The following is a 19,660-nucleotide window of genomic DNA, read 5'->3' on the forward strand; positions in this document are numbered from 1 at the left end:
CTGAGGGTGACGCCAACCGCAACACGAAGATGATGATGCAGTACGCCCACCGGGTTCCCATCCAAACGGCGCTTGGGCACGATCCGAGCGACGCGACGCCACTGGGCGAGACGTTTCTGGTGGACCTTCTGCGCGATGACGCGACGAACGCCTATTTTGTGCGACTGCGGTACGCAGCTGCGGCGAATGGTGCACCGGCTGCCGCCTTCTTTCCGTTCCGTTGTCTCAGCGCGGCCGACGTGCCGACGGATGCCACCACGGCGGACGGCGTCATTTGCCCCTTCGACGACTTTGCCCGGTTTGTTGAGTCCAGCAGCGGCACGAGCGCTGCCGGGGCTGCCTGCTACCTTGACGAGGAGACAAGAAAGAAGTTTGGGTGCAGCGTGGAGGGCGCCGCCCCCTCGCCGGAGTGCGCCCGCTATCGTGCCATGTGCCCGGCGCAGGCGTGTCCCGGAGGTCAAGTCTACGATGTGAGGGACGACTCGTGCAAACCCCGGGTGGTTTTGAGCGACGTGATCTCGAATGGTGCCGGGGTTGCTGTGGGCATTGCGGCCGTGGTTCTTGGCTTCCTGCTCTCATTGTTTTTGATGCATTTGTGTCCAATGCTATGCCTGACGAAGGGTGCCAGTGAAATGCATGGGGACTGCCCCGGTGACGTGGAAGTCTCTGCTGTTCCACGACAGTGAAGGCGATGAGAGAGATGCGCCAACGCCGGAGAGAGTGAGCAGTGAGTTGGTCAATGGCGGCGTTTTGGAGGGGGAGCGAGGGCGTGCCGACGCGAAGGGAGTATTGTTACTGCTAGCTTCTTTTTGTGGTGTGTTATTCGTGTGCAATCGGTTTATCAAGGTGCTTTTCGAGTAAAACGAGATGATGTCGAGGAGGAGAAAATGATGGACTTGTGCTTTGGTAGGTGGCGGGGGATGTTTACGACGTTGCTGAGGTGCGGACACATGACACCACCATGTTGTTTTGGGAATGTGATGTGAATGGATCCTCTGGTGATGCCGTCTAATTCAACGTGCTGCCACGGTGGATGACCCCCCGTATAGTTGTGGGAAACCAACTGCATGCAATGTTTTTATCATGGGGTCATGGCTGTTGTGGGGGCATCGGTGACGGCATCGACTAGCGCCTAAAGCAATTTCAAGTTTCTGGGACGGAGTTGTGGCACCAATGGGTTCTGAGGGGCACTTATTTCCGCACTGTGGGCTATCGAATTTATTTGAAAAAAAAAAAAAAACGAAAAGAAAAGAAATATCAACAACAACAACAAAAAACCAGACGAGGTGAATTCGGCCGACGGGAGGGCCTGCGCGACAGCACGGACGTGTTGTTGGAATATCTGGTGAGGTGACATTTTGGTTGCCTGAAAAAAAAAAAAACGAAGGGAAAACTATGGAATTTCAGAGCATGATGGAATCAAGTAACGAAATGGGAGGAGGGATGATGAGTGCCCCGAATGATTCATCGATTGCAGAACAATTCAAGTCAAAAGAAGCTCGTTTTTTTCTTTTTCACTTTCTTCGCGTGGATTTGTTTTTATGCGTTTGTTGGTGTGTGCCACGTGTGTGCTTTGAGCTGCGGAGAGACCCTGAGATTAAGAAGGAATAAAAGATGGCATGGTGCAGGGAGAGCGGAATGCACGAAGGAGAAAAGCCCGCTTGGGAAAACCGCATCAACGCCGACAGTCGCCGAAAAAACAAACAAACAAAAACGAAAAGGCATTCTTTTTTTGTTTTTGTTTTTTATTGTTCTGGAGAGAAAGGAAAGAAAGGGGGTGATTGGGATTGGGGAAGGAAGCGATGGGAAAGGGTGGCTTTGGCGCGGCGGAAAAAATGGGGCGACGGAAGAAGAGAAAAAAGCGGAAAAGAGAGCAAATGTTTGAAGTGGGAGCAAAAAGGAGGTAACGACATGGCCGTACACGTCTTTGGTGCGTGTGGATGTCTCCTTGAAGACGGTGTGACTCACCACTCATGCCATTTGTACATTCTTTGGCTCCATTTCTTCTTTTCGTCCCATTTCTTTTATCATTATTGTTGTATTTGGAGTCATGCGACTTCTGTGAAGTCGTCTTTTGCTGCCACGCTGAACGGAGCATCGGGTTTGGTTTTGGTTTTTGTTGAAATGCCCTTTGGCCTTTGTGCCCTCTCATCCATGTATGCTGTTTTTTCCTCCACCTTTTTTTTTTTTTTTGCTTGCCCGCGTTTTTCACTCTTTTTTCTGTTTGTTTGTTGTGGGGGCGACTGGGAAGTGTCACTTCTCGATATGGAGGCGGGCGATATTCTCCACGACATAATGGGCGGTAACGGTCCCCCGCTGCCGCAGCTGCAGGCGCCACACGAGCAGAGGCATGAATCACTGCCTCGGCGCAGCAAACTCGTCTTTCTCTACAGCAGCGATGAGGAGGGCGATGTAGACAATTCTGAGAAGACGAGAGGCGTTGGCGTGGCGAAATTCACGGAGGTATTGACGCTGAACCTTCTGCCTAATGATCTTCGAGAGATGCGGCTTGAGGCCGAATTGGCGGCGCAGCATCATCCGCATGCTGCTTTACAGTCACCCGGAGATACAGAGCAGCAGCCACTTCTGTTCACGGAAGATACAGCGGGGGAAAATGTGTCATTTGCAGTTCAGGGCCGTGTGAAGGTGGTGGATGCGCTGCCGCTTCGAGAGTGTATTAGTAGTTTTGGCAACAAGGAGGTGCCATTGCGACGTCACCTGCATGCAGAGGAGACCAAACGACTCGCATACGCCCGAAAGCGATTTCGCGACGATGGCGATAATGAAGACCGCAGTAGCGTGGAGGATGCAGGTCAGTGCGGGGCGGCCAGTGGTAATGTCGTTGTTGCCGAGCCGCGGCCCGTGTTTGATGGCGACGGGTTGGCGCGCGCGATTGCTGTCGGTGGCTATCGACTGACGGTGGATGAACACGAGCTGCAGGTCTCCGGTGTTGGTGAGGATGTTGTGACTGGGGAGGTCGACATTGGCCACGACACCCTCGAAGATGATTATTTTGATCAAGAAGACGACGACGAGGAGGAGGAGGACGAGGAACTTGAAGAGGCGGTGGTGGTTGCGGTGGTGGAGCAGTTGGTGCGTTGCTGTGAAGTGGGCGAACTTGACGAGTCATTACGTGAGGCGGGGGAGAGGTTTCTTGTGAAGGCGCGATCGTGCTTGCAGCGGCTGCAGACTGGAGAATTGGACCTGGCAGCTTTTGGCGATGAGGTGCAGGGCGATATTTTGCGTCTTTCGCGTGCATTCCAGCGATTCCGTCGGCCCAAAGACGCGCCGGTTGTCATTGACGGTGTTGTAATGGACATGTGATTGACTCTGTGCGCATGTGCGCTGCGGAATGGCCGAGGAAGGGGGCGACGTATACATTTCCACAGAAACAAGAGGAGGAAAAAAAAAAAAAACAAAGAAATAACTGCACGAGGAGGGTGAATCGAAAATAAATGATTGTTACTTGCCGGTTTTTTTTTTTTTTTTGGCTGTTTGCTTTTACTCTCTGACTGCTGCTTCCTGCCGTCATGATGCACCGCATGAGGACTCTGCACCCTTCACCCTCTTTCTCTTTCTTTCTTTTTTTTTTTTTTTTGTCTTTGGTTATTTGCAGTTTTTTTTTTTGTCGTCGTGCGGAGAGCTCTCACGCCTCTTCCGCCTTTGTTTCTTCGCTTGTGTTTGTTTGGAGCACATCTTGCTTGTCTTGGTGGCTCTCTATCGAACCCTTGAAGTCGCCTCCGCCCACTTATCAGCGCACGCACTTTGCACGAGGTCCGCACGCAGCATCGCGTCGCCGCATTCGATTACTTTTTTTTGTTTTTTTCACCGTGTCTGGAAGAAGGGCAGAGAGCGTCATAACAGGAGCCTTTCGCCTTTTCTCTCTCTCTGTTTCTGTGTGTGTGTGTTTGCCCGCAGTAGCGTGTTCGGACTGGGGCGTGACCGTGTCAGGCATCGACCTCGCTGGGAGAAGGCACCGGAGGACGCGAGTCGTGAAGGAGAGGGAAGACCAGGCGGCTAGTGGAGAAGACAGCAGCGGCAGCACATCAGGGCAGGCGAAGACACATGAACCCGGCGGCGCAAGAGTTTGTCCCACGGAAGAAGTGTGCAATGGATTCCAATGCCATCCATATGATGGGTCGAAATCCCCCGCAGCAGCAGCAGCAAAAACAACCGCCACAAATATCACCACCGCCAGCAACAACAACAAAGTTGCGCGCAACGGCCCCCGCCTTTGTTCCGAAAGGCTCTCTCTTTCCCATGGCGACACCGCCACCAACATCGTTTTTACAACCTCCTGTGTCAATTCCACCGCCGGCCCTCGCTCCGCCGACGGTGCCGCAGTACGCGGATCCAAACACAGCGGTGGGTAGTGGGCTGCCAGGCCCGAAGAGTTTTTCGCCAAGCGCACCGCCGTACACGCCGGCGAACCCGAAGGTGGTAGCAAAATTTTCTTCGCCTCCGAAAACATCGGGATCCCCCAATCCAGACCCCAAGAAGACGACGCGGACACCATCGCCACACCCGGAGCAACAGCAGGAGGAAGAGCAGCCAAATGAAGAGAAACAGCCGCGGGAAGAGCAGGAACCAAAACCAGACCAGTCACCTTTGGCGCAAAAGGCGCAGACACTTGGAGTTTCTAATCGAATTGATTCAGCCCGACAGGAGGATTCTTTTGGTTCCACTTCTGCGGCTGATGAAACTAGTAGCAATGCGTTGCAGCAAACTGGTGCTTTAGGTGAGGCAGTGGAGAACGACTTTAGCGGCTCCGTCTTGCCGAGTGTGTTTGAGGTAAGTGTTGTTGCCAAGCCTCCTCCGGCGGAAGCGATACGGTTTAACACAGTATGGGCACTGCACGCCGATGATCACCCGACCCCGTTTGGGGCGCCACTAGCTTACGATCCCGTTCTTGTTCATTTGGTGGGGGATGTTGAGTGCTTCTGGCGTCTGTGGCGTTATTTACCACCTCCGTCGGCTTTGTTGCCGGCTTTTACGTACCATTGGTTTCGTCGGGACATCAAACCCAACTGGGAGCACGCCCGGAATAAAAACGGCGGCACGATCACAATTGTCATTTTTGACCGCGACAAGCCGGGACAAAACAGCAAGCAGACGATGGATGACGCCTTTATGACGATGCTTATGGCGTGCTGCGGGGAGACGCTTGCGGAGAGCACGACAAACCTCAACGGCATCATGCTGAAGGTGCGACAAAACAAACCCACAACGGTTCAGATATGGACGGCGAGCTCCGACCAGCGGAAGCTCAAGGCTCTGGCAGGCAGCCTGAGGAACCTGCTAGAGAAGATCATTGGCGCAAAGCCGCTCCAGAAGTTGGAGTATTTCTCCCACCAGCAGACCCAGGTGGGTGGGGCGGGTAGTTTGGCAGGGAGAATGAAGGGGAAACCCACGCGAATAACGCCGGACTTCACACTGTAAGGGGGGGGCACGCAACGAGGTGGAGCGAAAAAACAACGACAAGAAGAAGAAGAGGAAATGACAAAACAAAACAAAACAAAAATAAAAGAAAAAAAAGGGCGCTGCATTTCTTTTTCCCTCAACGCCTGCGGTGGTGGTGGTGGGAGCAAAAGCAGCATTAAGAGAGAAGGAAAGAAAAAATTATATTTACTCCTCTTTTAAAGAAAGAAAAAAGAAGAAAAAAGTAGTAAAGATGGGGAGGAGGGTGAGGAGGGATCTCTTGGAGGAAATAAAAATAAAAACAAAAACAAAACAAAAAGAAGTAATAATTAAATAAATGCCACAGCGGCATTTCAGATATCTTCTCACTTGATACCATGAAGTTTTTTTCCTCCTTTTGTTTTTTTATTGCCCCTCTATCCTTCTATCTCTCGCACTCACTTCGCTCCTCCCTGCTTTGATTATGTGCGTGTGTGCGTGTGGTTTGCCAGTGGGGCGGAAGCGTAACTGGTTGTTGTTGTTGTTGTTTGTCTACTTGTGCATGGAGGAGGGGAAGGAAGGAGGACCGTGAAAAAAAAGGGGGAGAGACGAGGAGAGAAGGATGAATGTCGATCACTTTCGGCCAGAAGGAAAAACAGAACACACACATTGCGGAGGAAGCACGATGGTGGTTGTGATACTGTTTTACTTTATTTTCGGAGATAGAGCGTGGCCTCATGTAATTACAGTATGCCTGTGTGGGATTTTTTTTTTTTTTTTTTAGGTTTTCTACTTCTTTATTATTATTATTTCTGGCTTGTGGGTGGCTTGGTGCGTCTAGCAGTTTTATCCATTATTTTTCTTTTTTTTCACTGTAAGCTGCTGGCCATAGTAATGGAGGAGATTTCACATTAGTTCTTTCCTCATGTATGCATGCTGACAGATTGCCACCCGTCATGCAACGTCGCTGTTTATTTTTGCCGCACTGGAGGGATGTTTATTGCCAGACTTCGTATGGCAGGAGGTTTTTGCGCTTTTTTTTTTTTTTTTTTATTATTCCTTCTGTTGCCACTTTTTTTTTTTTTTTTTTCCACTGCTTTCTTTTGGACTTCTTACGTTTGTCCTTTTTTGTCGCTGCGTGTGGCGCTGTTCTGTCATGTTGGGAACAGAGGCGCGGGGAAAGACGGTTCACGTCGTGTGCGCGCAATGGCAGGAGGCGACGGAAAGAAGAGACGTGAGGGGGAGGAAAATAACAGAAATTAAAAGGACAGGTGATGACTGGGAGGCGCATTTACAGTAGGCGTCCATGCGTGTCTCTCTCTCTCTCTTTGTGTGTGTGTGTCTGTGCTACTTATTTTTGAGGAGGGGGGAGGGCCTGGCGGCTGTGAAGAAATGAACGATGAAAAAAAAAAAAAAAATAAGGCGGAGAAGAGGTGCGATGTAACGATAACACGAGGCAGCAATAAAAAAAGGGGCGGTGGGCCGCAGGGAGACGGCGTGGCCGCCAGAGAGAGAGAAATAAAGAAAAAGAGAGAGAGAGGGATTGAGGGGGAGTGCCGGTCATAACCACCGGCCTTCTTACCGGGCCGCGGCGGATGCAACGCCTCTTTCCCGCCCCCCTTTGTTTTTGTTTTTGTTTTTTTTTTTCTTTTTTTTTTCCCCCTTACCAAACATGCGGACCGAAATAACTTCTTCCACCACGCACCCGCGGAAGATAAGAGAGAGTGACGGCGCGCCGAGGATCACGCAGACCCGCCCGTGCAAAGTGAGAGGGAAGAGGGGAGGAGGGCTAATAATAATAAAATTTTTTTTTTTTTTTTGTGTTTTTTTTAACATTTTTTTAAATTTATTTGTATGACGCGCATTTAAAAACAACAAACAACAACAAAAAAGGTGAGGGGTGGTGGTGGTGGTGAGGCGGCGTGTTTGGAATTGTGCGGAAGGAAATGAAGGGGACATGCGGGAAACACGGCCCCCCCCCGCCCACCCCCCCCTGACGTTTTCTGCCTTACGGTGTGGGGGCCGCAGCGGCAAAAGAATGGGCCCGGCGTGGGGGATGCGCACTGAGCCGGGGACGGAAAACAAACATCACACACTTCCACTGAAAGAGGAACGAAAAGAAGAAGAAGAAGGAAGGCGAAAAGAAATTAAGGCAGTCGTGCACTTTATTTATGGAGGCTTGCGAGGGAGAGAGTTGATTGGAGGGAACGAAAAAAGACATCGCTCCGTGCTGCAAAGACGGCACACCAGACGCCCTCCCTTCCCCTCAACAACTCCTCCTCCTTCCCAAAAGAAAGCAGGGAGGGGAGAAGAGGAGGAATCAGGCACGAACGAAAAACAAAACAAAAAAGCATCAGAAATAAAAGCAATAAAAGAGCACCTGCCTGTGTGTGTGTGTGTGTGTGTGTGAGGAGGGTGGCCCTCCGTAAAAGAAGTGTGGGTGTCTTCTTAAGGAATTTTGTGGTCCTGACGATGATGTTGGGGGATGCCGGCATTTGTATTTTTTTTTTTTTTTTTTCTTCCCTCTCTCTTCGTTGGTCCCGCCATTTCAGTTCGCCAGCGATATTTTGTCAATCAACAGAAGGAAAACGGAAGTGTGGGGAAATCACACAAGAAATAAAAAGCGAATAGAAAGAAAAAAAGAGAGCGAAAACAACATCAAGGAAAAAAGGAGAGGAAGAAGAAAGGAACGTGAAAACATGTTTCGTCGTGGTGTTTCTGTTACCACAAAGGGAGTGATGAATGGGGTTTGCCTCGCCGCGTCCATGCGCAGTCTACACTACACCCCACGCGTAAGGGATGTCCAGTTCCTTATGGAGGATGTGTTTGAAATGTACCCGCACTACGAAAAAATGGGTCGTTCTGATGTCAACAAAGAACTTTTTGAGAGTCTTCTTGAAGAGGCCTCAAAATTAGCCACCCGCACACTTCTCCCGCTTTACACCTCCTCTGATGATGAGGGATGTCATTTGCTAAAGGATGGAACGGTAAAAACACCCAAAGGCTTTAAAGAGGCGTATGCATCCTACAAGAATGGTGGTTGGGTTGGGATGTCACTTCCGGAGGAATATGGTGGACAGGGCTTGCCAGGGTCCGTTGGATTTATCTTAAGAGAGTTAATGGCGACGGCCAACTGGTCTTTTGCCATGTATCCTGGTTTAAGTATGGGTGCGGCAAATACGCTTTTGGCGTGGGGAAGCAAGGAACAGAATGAAGTGTACCTCACCAAACTTGTCAGTGGTGAGTGGACAGGTACCATGTGCCTCACAGAGCCACAGTGCGGGACGGATTTGGCGCAAGTGAAGACGAAAGCGGAACCGTGTGCGGATGGTAGCTATAAGCTAAATGGCACAAAGATATTTATTTCCGCGGGTGACCATGACATGACAGAGAATATTGTTCATATTGTCTTGGCAAGGCTGCCCGATTCTGTGCCCACAACAAAAGGAATTTCACTTTTCTTGGTACCACGTCATGTAGTGAAGCCGGACGGATCACTGGAGACGAATAAAAATGTCAAATGCGTAGGTTTAGAGTCTAAAATGGGAATCAAAGGGAGTGCCACAGCCCAGTTAAGCTTTGAAAACTCGGTGGGATATCTCATCGGAGCGCCTAATGAGGGGATGAAGCAAATGTTTACTTTTATGAATACAGCTCGCGTTGGAACATCCCTGGAAGGTGTTTGCCACGCCGAGCTTGCGTTTCAGAATGCTCTCAAATACGCGCGCGAACGTGGATCCCAGCGTTCCCTCAGCGGGACGAAGTGCCCGGATAGGCCTAATGATCCCCTTGTGTGGCATCCAAATGTCCGCCAGAACATCCTTTTTGCAAAGGCTGTCGCCGAAGGTGGTCGGGCCTTTTTAACGGATATGGGTCGTCTGCTTGACATTCAGGGTGAAGCAAAGGATGCATCACTGCGGGATGCACTGGAGCACGAGATTGGCTTTTACACACCCATCGCCAAGGGATGCCTGACAGAGTGGGGCTTGGAGGCTTCCTCACGCTGCCTGCAGGTATGGGGCGGACATGGATACATTAAGGGTAACGGCATGGAGCAGATTCTTCGCGACGCGCGTATTTCTACGCTGTACGAAGGCACGACGGGTATTCAATCTCTTGACTTCATTGGCCGCAAGGTTTTGAAATCCAGGACGGATGAAGTCGCTCGATTCGGCGCCAAAGTGAATGCACTTGTGCGTTCTCACTTCTTCTCTCGTGGTGTCGTTGGCAAAAGCTCTCGGCGTCTGTGGACGTTGCAGAAACAGTGGAGGTTGGCCATCACGAAGGTGAAGATGGGGGCCATGAGCGACATTGACTCCGTGGGTACCGCCTCGGAGGACCTGCTGATGTGCACAGGCTACCTGGTGCTGGGCTACTACTGGCTGCGAATGGCAATCGCCGCGGAGAAGAAAGTTGCCGCCGGCCAAGATCCAGATGGGTTCTACCAATGCAAAGTGGACCTCTGCCATTTTGTGTTTCAAAATATCCTTCCACGGGCGGATGCACACTTTCACATCTTACAGGCCGGCTCCGAAATTGTGAGGAGCAACGAGGCAGCGTGGGACCTCGCGTAAAAGGGCGGCACTCCTTTCATTGCACGCCCACAACGACCCACCCGATATAAAAGCAAACAACATACATGTATGCATGTATGCATATATATATATGCACGTATATGTGCATGCAGAAAGAAAAAATAAAATGGAATGCCTGGGAGGTGCGCAAAATACGCCCTCCTCGCAAGAAAAAGAAAATATGCGAAGCCAAAACGGAATGAGAAAGAACAACAACAACAACAACAACAAACGCCGACAAAAACGGAGTTTTTTTTTCTTTATTATTATTATTATTATTATTTGCGAGCGCAATGACTCCTGTTTATTTATTTATATTTCCAATTTTTTTTTTTTTTAATTTGCCGAAATTTGTTTCTTCGTGTGCTTGCGTCCGTCCGTTTCAGTCGGTGTTTCTCTTTTCTTCGCGGTCCCTAGGTTGCGAGGAGAAAAACGAGGGGGCATGCGTTCTTTACCTCTTGAAGATCGGACGCGTGGTTTTTTTTTTTTTTTTTGAGAGGGTGTCTGTGGCTGGATGGGGGATGATGCATGCACACACAGACCACACATGCATGCGCGCATGGAGGAGGCGGGGGTGCTGTGCGATGTAAAGCGCAAATCAAATAAAACCGTAAAGAAAAAAAAAGGAGAAGGGAAAAAAAGGGGAAAAAAAAGAAAAAAGAGTATGGGAGATGAGACGAATGCATCTATACAGATATACGGCTTTGTTTGTTTCTCTGTGTGGGTAGGGCCTGCTCTTTATTGTTATCTACATGTGTGCCGCTGTATAATGGCAGTTACCGACTGACTCCTCCGTGACGTCGATTAGACTCTCCGTCTCTCTCTCTCTCTCTCTCTCTCTTTTTCTTGTGTCTGTCTGTGTGTGCTTGTGTATGCCTGAAAATGAAAGTTTTTGACGGTGCTTAGCCCATTGCGACTGTTGTTTCGTTGCGTTACTTTTGCAGCGAGCAATGACGTTAAGGAACGACTGGCGTGTCTGTTTGTGGGAAGGGAGGGGAATTATTTACATGCGGCGGTAGGCATATTTCCATGCATATACTTCCGTCTGCATTGAGGAGGGGAGGGGGGACGAAGAAAGCGCACACAACTTTTTATTTTATTTTTTATTTATATATATTTTTACCGTCTGTCTGTCCGTGGCGGTTCCGTTACAAACGCGGTTGAGATTTTTTGTGCAGGTGATGCTTCTGCCTTCTAATTGTGTTTTCTTGCGCCGCCGCCTATTTGCAAATGCCCCTCCACCACACAGTGAGAGAAGAAGAAAAAGAGGAGCGCAGGGGCTTTTTTTTTGTTGTTTAGAAGTCTGTTCTTTGTGCTCAGAAAGAAAAGAAAAGAAAAGTCACACACACTCACACAAGGTCTGTGGGACACGTTTAGAGATGTCAGCTGCGGGATCGCGTGAGGAGATGTTGGAGGCGCTGCAGAAGGCGAAGCAGGCGATGGCGCGTCGCGTCCCGGTAGTGACGCTACAAGAGACGCCTTCAGAGGGCGGTGAGCTGCAGTTGCAGGACGCAGAGACGCAGCCGTCTTTTTCTCGGCCGCGGCCACACGTTCCTTCCGAGGCGAAAACCAACAGAAGTCACTTTTTTGACACGTGGTGCCGCAAGATTGAAATGTTTGTTGCGGACCCCACGAAGACGGTGTTGGAGTTGCCGAATGATTTGGCAGCGAACGACCGCCGCGAGCTTCACAGCCTGGCAGAAAAGTATAACCTCAGCCACCAGTCCCGTGGGTCGGGGGCCACGCGGCAGCTAGTGCTGAAGAAAGATGCTCTTCACTACAGAATGCCGGACGCACGTCCCGATAACATTGAGACAATTAAGCAGAATGCCGGAAGCAAACAGTCCAAATTTCATCTGCGTCGGTTCGTGCAAGACCCAGACGCGGCGGTCGGTTCGATTGGGGCATTTGCGGACGAGGCGACGGCAAACATGGTCCGCCGCTTGGACAGAGCAACCGATGAGTATCGCAGGGCGGTGGAATTGGGCTACTCGCAAGAAGAACTTCTTGCAATAGAGGCGGGAGAAAGCGTGGAAGAAATTTTGCGTCGTGGTGGCGATGGGAGACTGCTACTCCCATCGGCTGTGGAGCAAGCCAGTGGCGATGTTGGTTCTGTTCCATCTGTGGCCACGCACGGTGGCAACGAGGCTCTTCACGGCGTTCCTCCAGATAACCGTAAAGGAAAGATTTATGAAGAGGTTTGCCTTCGTTGTGGAACACGCGCACATGTTGACTATGATGTTCAGAAGTGGGAGTGCAACGGCTACTGCGCCCAGTGTGCCACGCAGACCATATGGAAGCTGGTGGAGCTGGACGGGGTGAAGGAGGAACTGGTCCATCCTTCCTTCAAGAGAGATCGGAAGCGAAACTTCCAGGAGATGGAAATGGAGGCAGCACCGGCAATGCGAGAGCCGGAGGAGATTGATAAGGACAATGACGAGGATGACACAATCACCGTGGAGGATGTAGTTGACATGGCAAGTATGAATGACTTCTGTGCCGCGGATGTCAACTGGATTCGTAGTTTTGCGACGCATCACCAGCCACGGGGCAGCGGGAATATTCTTAGTGCGCACATTGTGTTTTGTATTGAGTTTGAGGATCTTTTTAGCATGCGCATTTTCCGTGACTTTTTGTCATTGGAGGACAAAAAACATGCCATGAAGGAGCGAAAGCGTACGAGAGAAGAAAGCAATGCGGCGGATCAGAAAGACAAGGGTCACTGTGGGTGGTTTCTGCGCCTTTGTGAGGTCAAAGAGACCGGTGTGCCCCTGTCAACACTGCTTGAGGAAATCAGCTTGTGTATTCCTGAGCGATACGATTGTCTTGCCGTTGCCTTTCCAAATATGTCTGTGTATGGTGCAGTGGCCAGTTGCGTGTGTCTTATTCAGTCCAATAAAGTGGAGGAGAGTAGCCTAGAGATACTACAGAGAAAGTATGGGAAGCGGAGTATTCAATTTGCTCGTGATCTTTGTGCTGTTCTTTTGAATGGTGGGGAAACTGCATCCGTGTCATGAAGCTAGAATTATCTAATATATTTTATTTTTGGTTTTGTTTCTTGTATTTATTTTATTTATTTATTATTTTCGTTGTTTTTGTTGTTGTTGCTGACTTTTTATGCTGCTTTTACTTAACTTTTTTTTTTTTTTTCTTCTTTGGCCGATTTCTTATTTGTACGTGCACAATGACAAGGAGTCGTGTGCGGGTGAGCCCTCTTGAATTAATGCGTCGTGGTGCGAGTGCCTTTGCGGCGGCCAGTCTTCAGGCCGCGACAAACACACTGATCGCACGAAGAAGCTGCGCAGTGTTGCCAGCGCTTTTCACAGCGGATGTCTCCGACGGCAAAAAACCCGCGAAACAGAGCTCCCAGAGGAATGAACCGGCATTACTGCCGCATCGATCACATGTCGTGTCGCCCGAAGGAGAGGAAGCGTTCATCAATCCTTTTACGGGTCGCTTGACCTCGTCGAGTAGCCGCGTGGCGAAGGAGTTGTTGCGTGTGGGATTTTTGCGGAGTGCGGTGAATCCTTTTCGTCTTACATGGGACGCAAAGAAGTGGCATGCAGCGGGTGCTGCAGCGGTGAAGCCTTTTCAGAGTTCAATGGTTGGATGGAGGAAGAATTTGGCTGCGCTGTTGACCCGAGAAGACGCCGCCGACGCCGTGGTGGAGGAGGTGCAGCGGCTGTACAGTGAGCTCACAAGTGCGTACTTGCCACCCAAGCTGGACACCATGCACGATCCTCAGCTTTCAGCGATGGAAATGACACCCGATCAGGAAAACGCCATTCGTTGTGCTCTGCGTGGATACAACATGTTTGTTGGTGGGGGTGCTGGGACGGGAAAAACCGTGCTTCTCAAAGCTATGCACCGCCGCTTGACAGAAATGGGGCTGCGCGTGGCCATGACAGCAACAACGGGGGTTGCATCGGTGCAGCTTGGTGGGTGCACGTTTCACCTGGCCTTTGGGGTGCCGGTCGTTGCGGGGGAACACTCCAAGAAGAGGTGGGACGCCAACGCATTTCGCGCGGTGGATGTTGTGATTATTGATGAGGTCTCTTTATTGGACGCGGAACTCTTTGACGCCTTTGAGTTGGAGGCACGAATGGCCCGTCTCCAGCCACTCCCGTTTGGCGGTCTTCAAGTCATTGCCTGCGGGGACTTTTTACAGCTTGCATCCTCTGACAGCACGTTTAGTGGTCCGTGTTACCAGAGTGATGCCTTTCGTCATCTCATCGCGGTGCGTCTGGTGACGCAAATGCGTCAGGCAAAGAGCGATCCGCTGCACAAGTTGTTGGCGCAGCTGCGTGTTGGGAAGTTTGACCAAAAGTCTTTTGAGTTGCTTGACCGGCACGTGCCGGAGGACATGGACAACGTCACGTACATATTTCCAAGACGTCGTGAAGCACAGTTATTAAATGAAGAAAAGTTGGCCGAGCTACGGAGTGAGGAAATGACGTTTACGCCTCAGCGGGGTCCATTGCAGCTCGTTGGAAAATTTACCCCCCCTGGCCTGATTGAGTTTGCCAGGAAGAAGCAGCCCGTGAGCCGTGATGAGATTGTGCAGGTGCTGACAGAGGAGGTGAAGAGAGTCGCTGCGGTGGATGTTGTGGACCACAATGTTGTGGTCATGCCAACTCGATCGGATAAAAACGGCATGCTCATTCGTCTCCGCAACCCTGATGACATTGTGGCAGCGAGAGCCAATGGTGTTGGCGGCAATGCCAAAGACTACAACAGCTGCAGCAACACGGGTGGTAACACGTCTCGTTCCGGCAACATGCGTGACGTCCATGAAATATCAGCGGACCGTTGGAAAACAATTTTGGAGGCCACCGCAAAACGCCTCAAAGCAACGCTCCGACGGATATATGAGGAGGACCCGCAGGGGTTTGTCCCGATCAGCGTTTCTATGATGCTCGCCGATGTCGCCAGCCAGCCAAACGCCGAACACCTCATGCCTTTGCGGCTGAAGTTGGGGTGTCGCGTTATGATCAACCGCAATCTTTCGCGGACTGTTTCAAACGGTAGCGTGGGCGTAGTTGAGGCCTTTGCCGTACCCAACCCGGACTTGTTTCCCCGTCGCCATGAGACGCCAGTGAGGACAATGTATGGACGACTGCTTGAGAAAAACATGTTTCCAAAGCTTCCGATTGTCCGTCTGTTGGATGGTGAGGTTGTGCAGGTCCCTCCACTTTCTCTCATGGTGGGAGGTACACCTGCAACCTTTTTTTATGGTCACGAACTTTACTTGTTGCCAATGCAGTTGGGATACGGTTTTACAGTACACAAGGTACAAGGACTTACCCTGCAAGGGACTGTTGTACTGGACTGCAAGCACTTTTTTGAGTGTCCCCATCTTGTTTATGTGGCCTGCTCACGTGTGCGGACTCTGGACCAGCTTATAGTAAAAAACATTAAGGGCGACATGGTAATAGTGAAGCGGAGTGCGTTGGAGTTTTCAGAGAAACTAAGAGATGCTTCAGTCATCACAAATTTGTTGCCACCGGATGGCTGCACTCGGGCCTCTTGGGTGGATCGACTGCGTCCGCGTCTCATGGGTTTGAGTGAGTGAGACAGTGATCGTGCTGGTTTTTTTTTTCTTTTTTAAATTCTTTCCGTCCCTTTCTTTCTGCTTTTTTCTACTCCTATTGGGGATTCTCCGTTTATTGTTTACACGAGGGGCGAGGGAGGTGTTGATGAAAACAAGAGGATTGCCAATGGTTGTTATTTATTTATTTATTTATTATTTTTTTCCGGCTTTTGTTCTTTTTTTCACAGCCGTGCCTGCGTGCGCCACCACCACCACCACCATCAGTCCGTTGTTGTTTTTTTATTTTCTTTGATGGTCAAGTGCGTGGGTGTGTGGGGACTCCAGTTGCCTTTGTTTTTAACAGAAGTTTACTTGTTTTTTTTTCTTTTCTTTTTTTGGTGTGTGTGTGTGTGTGTTGAGTGTCTTTGCGGTGATGCGCCCTTTTTGTGTGGCCGCATACTCTTTGCGTTGGGTGTTGTGTCTCATCTCACTCATGCCGCCTTTTTGCTTTCATATTTTTATTTTTTGTGAGGGAGGGAGAAATGGTGCAACTGGCGGGTCTCTCACGGGCATACGCTGTCCTTCGGCAGCTTGAGCTGCTGCGCCAGCAGGACGTGCTTGACCCGCTGCCGCCCGACACCGAGACGGAGACCGAGGCGGGCAGCAATTTGTCGGACACCGGGCGGGGCAACGGGAAAACTGCTGGCGCGCCCACCACGCTGACGGATTGCTGCGCTGCTGGGAAGGGGCCTCGACTGGAATCATCTCCCATCATCACCACTGCCGCCAAATCGAGTGGCGACGGCAGCAGGGAGAACACAACACACGCACCGCAGTGCACTGAGGCATATGTGAAGGATCTGCCGAGCCTGCAGGAGAGGATGTCACATCAATCTGTCGATTCGCCAATGGTGGGCAACGGAGAAAGGGAGAGACGGCTCGTAGAAGAGTACAGCTATGACACGACGGAGTCTGTAACATCGGGGAGGAGGCTTTCGCCCCATCCTTCCATGGATGGAAGAGCGCAGGCGCTGCAGCGTGTGCTGCAAGAAATTGTGGCGAGGCGGAGGCAGGCCGGTGAGAAGGCAGTGACGCCCGACCACGATGACGTTCATAAGCTAACGCAACAAGATCCGTATCACAGGGCAGGCGTTGCCTTTCGTCCTTCAGGCAGGTGTTCCAAGAAGATCTCGTCGCGGTTACTGTCGCCATCACGGGGCATCGATGGAGAAGAGGACGTTTTTTTTGATGAATCACCTCTATCATTCGGCATTTGTACACGTGGCACACCGGGGAGGGAGGCGGGGCAGCGGATTTATGACAGTCATGAAAAGTCTTGCGCGGATGAGGAGGAAACACGTAACGATGTTCCTCATGCAAAAGAAGGAGAGGAATATTCCCCCAGAGCCGTTCCGCTGGTCTACAGCCCCCCGAGGGGGAGGAAGGATTTGCTGACTTATTCCGCCGTGAGTGAATACACCAAGTCACTCCTACGCCAGCGCAGGCAACGCCACGAGAAAATAAAGGCCGAAACTCAACAACAACAAAGGTGTCGTACTGTTGACGCCCAGAGGCGACTGGACACGACACCGTTGAATGCCACTCTCTCACCCATCGCTTGTATTGAGAATCCCGACAAAGACGTCTCATATAATCTCAGTCGGAATCTCGAATTTGATTCTCTGCAGGAGGAAACTGTAATTCCACCGCTTCCCTTATTTATCCAGGAGTTACTCGTTATGGGTTCAGCAGAGATGCAAGAGAAACTGCGTGGGATGGAAGGTTGCTGCAATGGGTCTGCGATGTGGTGTCGGGATTGGTTTGCGCTTACGGCTCTTGTGAACAGTCCTGATGCCATCCGTCATGTCATCCTTCCTTTGCTTCTTTTAGAGTTACTGGAACAAAATGAATCGAACGAGCAGGACGCGAGTGATGCCAATTCGAGAATGTCGCATATTCTTTGTGCTCTGATTGGATTGGGAGGCCTTGCCGCAGGTGTCCTTTCACTGCTTCTGGATATGCTTACAAAGTCCCTTGGGTGTCCCAGACTTGTGGCACTTGCGATACGGGCTGTGGGCGGCGATGAGGGCCTGCATGCGCTTTGTCGTTTGGCACGTTGTGAGCAAATGGATCAAGGAGTTCACACGGCTGCAGTCTACGGCATCGGCACGCTAGCGTACCCTGCTCTTGGCCACACGGATGTTTACTGTGTTGGTGCACCCGGGCTGAATGGCACGATTGTGTTCTATCAGCCACCGGTTCTTGTAGGATACGTTGAGGTGGGAAACGATGGAGAGCGGCGTCGGGAGACGTCATTGCAATGTCCACCGCCGTATCGACCCACACATGTCATCTTGAGCGCGGAGTTAGTGCGCAATAAATTACTTCAGTTCACCGTTTCAAGGAATTTTAGGCGAGCAACGGGTATTTATGAAACTCTTCCACTTGTACTAAGGGATTTTGCCCGTGATGCGCCTGAAGCATGCCGTTTGCAGGGTTTATCGGATGATGTACAGGAAACACTACGGCGATGTGCGCTTGAGCTGGAAGATGTGTCACATTTTTCGGCCCGTGTGCTTCCATTTTCGTACGATCCGCATTATGCCGGTCGAAAAGAGGAAGTATTTGCAGTTGAGGAGGTTCTCATGAACGTTCTCTACAACCGAAAAACAACACTGGGTGTTGTGGAGCAGACACTTGTATCTATAGCTTCGCTTCCGGATTTTGCAACGACACACGCTGCGTTTCCTGTCCTTGATTATGTCATCAAATGCGTGACACGCTTTGAGCGAGAGGGCGATGCTGCCGTAGAGGGGGAGAAGGCCGTTCTTGTTGCAGGTCTTGTTGCACTGGGGCGCCTTTTGCGGAATGAAGGTACACCACCCGCTGTGATAGATACCGCTTGCGTTGTGCTACTGCATAATTTGGACTCGTCGTCGTGTCGTCTGCGTCACGCTGCTTGCATTGGGCTGGGCGAGGTTGGGGCTGTGGTGAATAATCCGGGGGTTGTCGCCCGTGCGCTCACCGATGCTTTGAGTGATGCTGCGATGAATCACGAGACTGTCGCATGGGCTCTCACTCGCCTGGGCCTACGGGGCGTGAGGGTGCTGCTAGACCAAATCGCTCCGGGCGATGGTAAAAGTGGCAGTAGGACCAGTGGTGATTGGCAGAAGAAGAAAAATGGCAGTCGGCATCATGCGGCGGCGGCGCTCCCAATCTCCACACGCATGGTTTGTGCTCGTGCGCTGGGAAAAGTTGACTTTTTGACGGTTTCGCTCGGCATTCACGAGGACGCACGCCGGTTGCAGGAGGAGTTGGTCCACCGACTTGCTGCGGCCATCACATCTGCTCAGATGGAGGAAGAACTTGCGCTTGAATGTGCTTATGCGCTCGCAGAGGCGGTGAGCATTAATCTTAACGGCAAGACACCAACTCCGTGCCGGGATGAAGAGGCGGCTAGTTACTACCGTAGTGAGACGTTGAATGAAGCCTTTCAGGTGTTGAAGGGACTTGTCGAGTCGATTCCTCTCCCTCTTTCTGTCAATAAAGCGTTGTTTTACTCCATTTGTCTCTATGGCGGGGCGCACGGTGAATTATACGCCTCTCAAACGGCTATTCAGGCCCCTCTTGTGGCATTGCGTGCAGCTGCAACCTTTGGTTTGCGTGCATGTGGGGGAAGAGTCATTCGCACGGTTGTGATGGCACTTAACGATGATGACGCCGCTGTGCGGGTCGAGGCGTTTGACACGCTGGATGCTGTTGGAGTCAAGGATGTTCTGAGAGTCCTGCGGACGCGTCCTCACAAACACACCCAGCAAGTGATTGCCGCGCTGCGGGACTCTCTTCTGCGCGACATGGGACGCGGAGCGAAGCGTCAGGCCGCACGGGATTTATACGCGGCCTTGCTGCGAGCTTGACGCATGTATGCACAAAGGTGGAGCACAGACCGACAAACGGAAAGACACATAACGTGCCATTGTGTATACGCCCTTTTCAGAAGAGAGGTGTGTGGACTGTACATTCTTTTTTTTTTTTGTATGGCTGTTATGATGGGTATACGTATGTGTGTGCGTGTATTTTTGAACGGTGTGGTGTTTTTTTTTTTTCTTGAATGTTGGCCTGTGAAGCACTCTATGTTTGAGAGTCTTTTACCATTTCT

At 50.9% G+C, this 19,660-nt stretch overlaps 7 protein-coding genes across 7 annotated transcripts, besides 28 other annotated features; all 7 read left to right on the forward strand.

Annotated features, from left to right (window-relative positions):
- Tc00.1047053508827.10 (membrane-bound acid phosphatase, putative) lies at positions 1 to 686 on the forward strand (the record flags this gene model as incomplete). Its single annotated transcript, XM_809643.1, has 1 exon — positions 1 to 686. A coding segment is annotated over one exon (686 nt), but the record flags the coding sequence as incomplete, so codon positions are not given.
- Positions 1 to 1,065: a sequence feature (areas merged during assembly that could not be assigned to a particular haplotype. This can correspond to areas where the two haplotypes were merged or to regions with more than two copies in the genome that were merged during assembly.).
- Positions 1,066 to 1,433: a sequence feature (areas merged during assembly that could not be assigned to a particular haplotype. This can correspond to areas where the two haplotypes were merged or to regions with more than two copies in the genome that were merged during assembly.).
- Positions 1,226 to 1,276: a sequence feature (A-rich).
- Positions 1,434 to 4,449: a sequence feature (areas merged during assembly that could not be assigned to a particular haplotype. This can correspond to areas where the two haplotypes were merged or to regions with more than two copies in the genome that were merged during assembly.).
- On the forward strand, positions 1,615 to 3,324 carry Tc00.1047053508827.20 (hypothetical protein, conserved; the record flags this gene model as incomplete). The annotated part of the gene is made up of 1 exon (XM_809644.1): positions 1,615 to 3,324. One exon carries the CDS (start codon positions 1,615 to 1,617, stop codon positions 3,322 to 3,324), a length of 1,710 nt encoding a protein of 569 aa, XP_814737.1.
- Positions 3,569 to 3,598: a microsatellite.
- Positions 4,066 to 5,439, forward strand: Tc00.1047053508827.30 (eukaryotic translation initiation factor, putative; the record flags this gene model as incomplete). The annotated part of the gene is made up of 1 exon (XM_809645.1): positions 4,066 to 5,439. The coding sequence occupies one exon, from the start codon at positions 4,066 to 4,068 to the stop codon at positions 5,437 to 5,439; it is 1,374 nt and encodes a 457-aa protein (XP_814738.1).
- Positions 4,450 to 4,478: a sequence feature (areas merged during assembly that could not be assigned to a particular haplotype. This can correspond to areas where the two haplotypes were merged or to regions with more than two copies in the genome that were merged during assembly.).
- Positions 4,479 to 5,970: a sequence feature (areas merged during assembly that could not be assigned to a particular haplotype. This can correspond to areas where the two haplotypes were merged or to regions with more than two copies in the genome that were merged during assembly.).
- Positions 5,500 to 5,520: a microsatellite.
- Positions 5,706 to 5,737: a microsatellite.
- Positions 5,971 to 6,027: a sequence feature (areas merged during assembly that could not be assigned to a particular haplotype. This can correspond to areas where the two haplotypes were merged or to regions with more than two copies in the genome that were merged during assembly.).
- Positions 6,028 to 11,318: a sequence feature (areas merged during assembly that could not be assigned to a particular haplotype. This can correspond to areas where the two haplotypes were merged or to regions with more than two copies in the genome that were merged during assembly.).
- Positions 6,432 to 6,487: a sequence feature (T-rich).
- Positions 6,904 to 6,940: a sequence feature (GA-rich).
- Positions 7,018 to 7,055: a microsatellite.
- Positions 7,202 to 7,239: a sequence feature (T-rich).
- Positions 7,783 to 7,806: a microsatellite.
- Positions 8,009 to 8,087: a sequence feature (GA-rich).
- Positions 8,097 to 9,971, forward strand: Tc00.1047053508827.40 (acyl-CoA dehydrogenase, putative; the record flags this gene model as incomplete). Its single annotated transcript, XM_809646.1, has 1 exon — positions 8,097 to 9,971. One exon carries the CDS (start codon positions 8,097 to 8,099, stop codon positions 9,969 to 9,971), a length of 1,875 nt encoding a protein of 624 aa, XP_814739.1.
- Positions 10,032 to 10,083: a microsatellite.
- Positions 10,180 to 10,202: a microsatellite.
- Positions 10,232 to 10,254: a microsatellite.
- Positions 10,275 to 10,314: a sequence feature (AT_rich).
- Positions 10,584 to 10,631: a sequence feature (A-rich).
- Positions 10,781 to 10,818: a microsatellite.
- Positions 11,060 to 11,093: a sequence feature (AT_rich).
- Positions 11,319 to 11,344: a sequence feature (areas merged during assembly that could not be assigned to a particular haplotype. This can correspond to areas where the two haplotypes were merged or to regions with more than two copies in the genome that were merged during assembly.).
- Positions 11,345 to 19,660: part of a sequence feature (areas merged during assembly that could not be assigned to a particular haplotype. This can correspond to areas where the two haplotypes were merged or to regions with more than two copies in the genome that were merged during assembly.) that runs on past the window's edge.
- Tc00.1047053508827.44 (hypothetical protein, conserved) lies at positions 11,351 to 12,988 on the forward strand (the record flags this gene model as incomplete). Its single annotated transcript, XM_809655.1, has 1 exon — positions 11,351 to 12,988. One exon carries the CDS (start codon positions 11,351 to 11,353, stop codon positions 12,986 to 12,988), a length of 1,638 nt encoding a protein of 545 aa, XP_814748.1.
- Positions 13,009 to 13,128: a sequence feature (T-rich).
- Positions 13,573 to 15,543, forward strand: Tc00.1047053508827.50 (PIF1 helicase-like protein, putative; the record flags this gene model as incomplete). Its single annotated transcript, XM_809647.1, has 1 exon — positions 13,573 to 15,543. The coding sequence occupies one exon, from the start codon at positions 13,573 to 13,575 to the stop codon at positions 15,541 to 15,543; it is 1,971 nt and encodes a 656-aa protein (XP_814740.1).
- Positions 15,696 to 15,716: a microsatellite.
- Tc00.1047053508827.60 (hypothetical protein, conserved) lies at positions 16,044 to 19,418 on the forward strand (the record flags this gene model as incomplete). Its single annotated transcript, XM_809648.1, has 1 exon — positions 16,044 to 19,418. The coding sequence occupies one exon, from the start codon at positions 16,044 to 16,046 to the stop codon at positions 19,416 to 19,418; it is 3,375 nt and encodes a 1,124-aa protein (XP_814741.1).

The sequence above is a fragment of the Trypanosoma cruzi genome, genomic scaffold, assembly GCF_000209065.1.
Source record: "Trypanosoma cruzi strain CL Brener 1047053517071 genomic scaffold, whole genome shotgun sequence".
NCBI lineage: Eukaryota > Euglenozoa > Kinetoplastea > Trypanosomatida > Trypanosomatidae > Trypanosoma > Trypanosoma cruzi.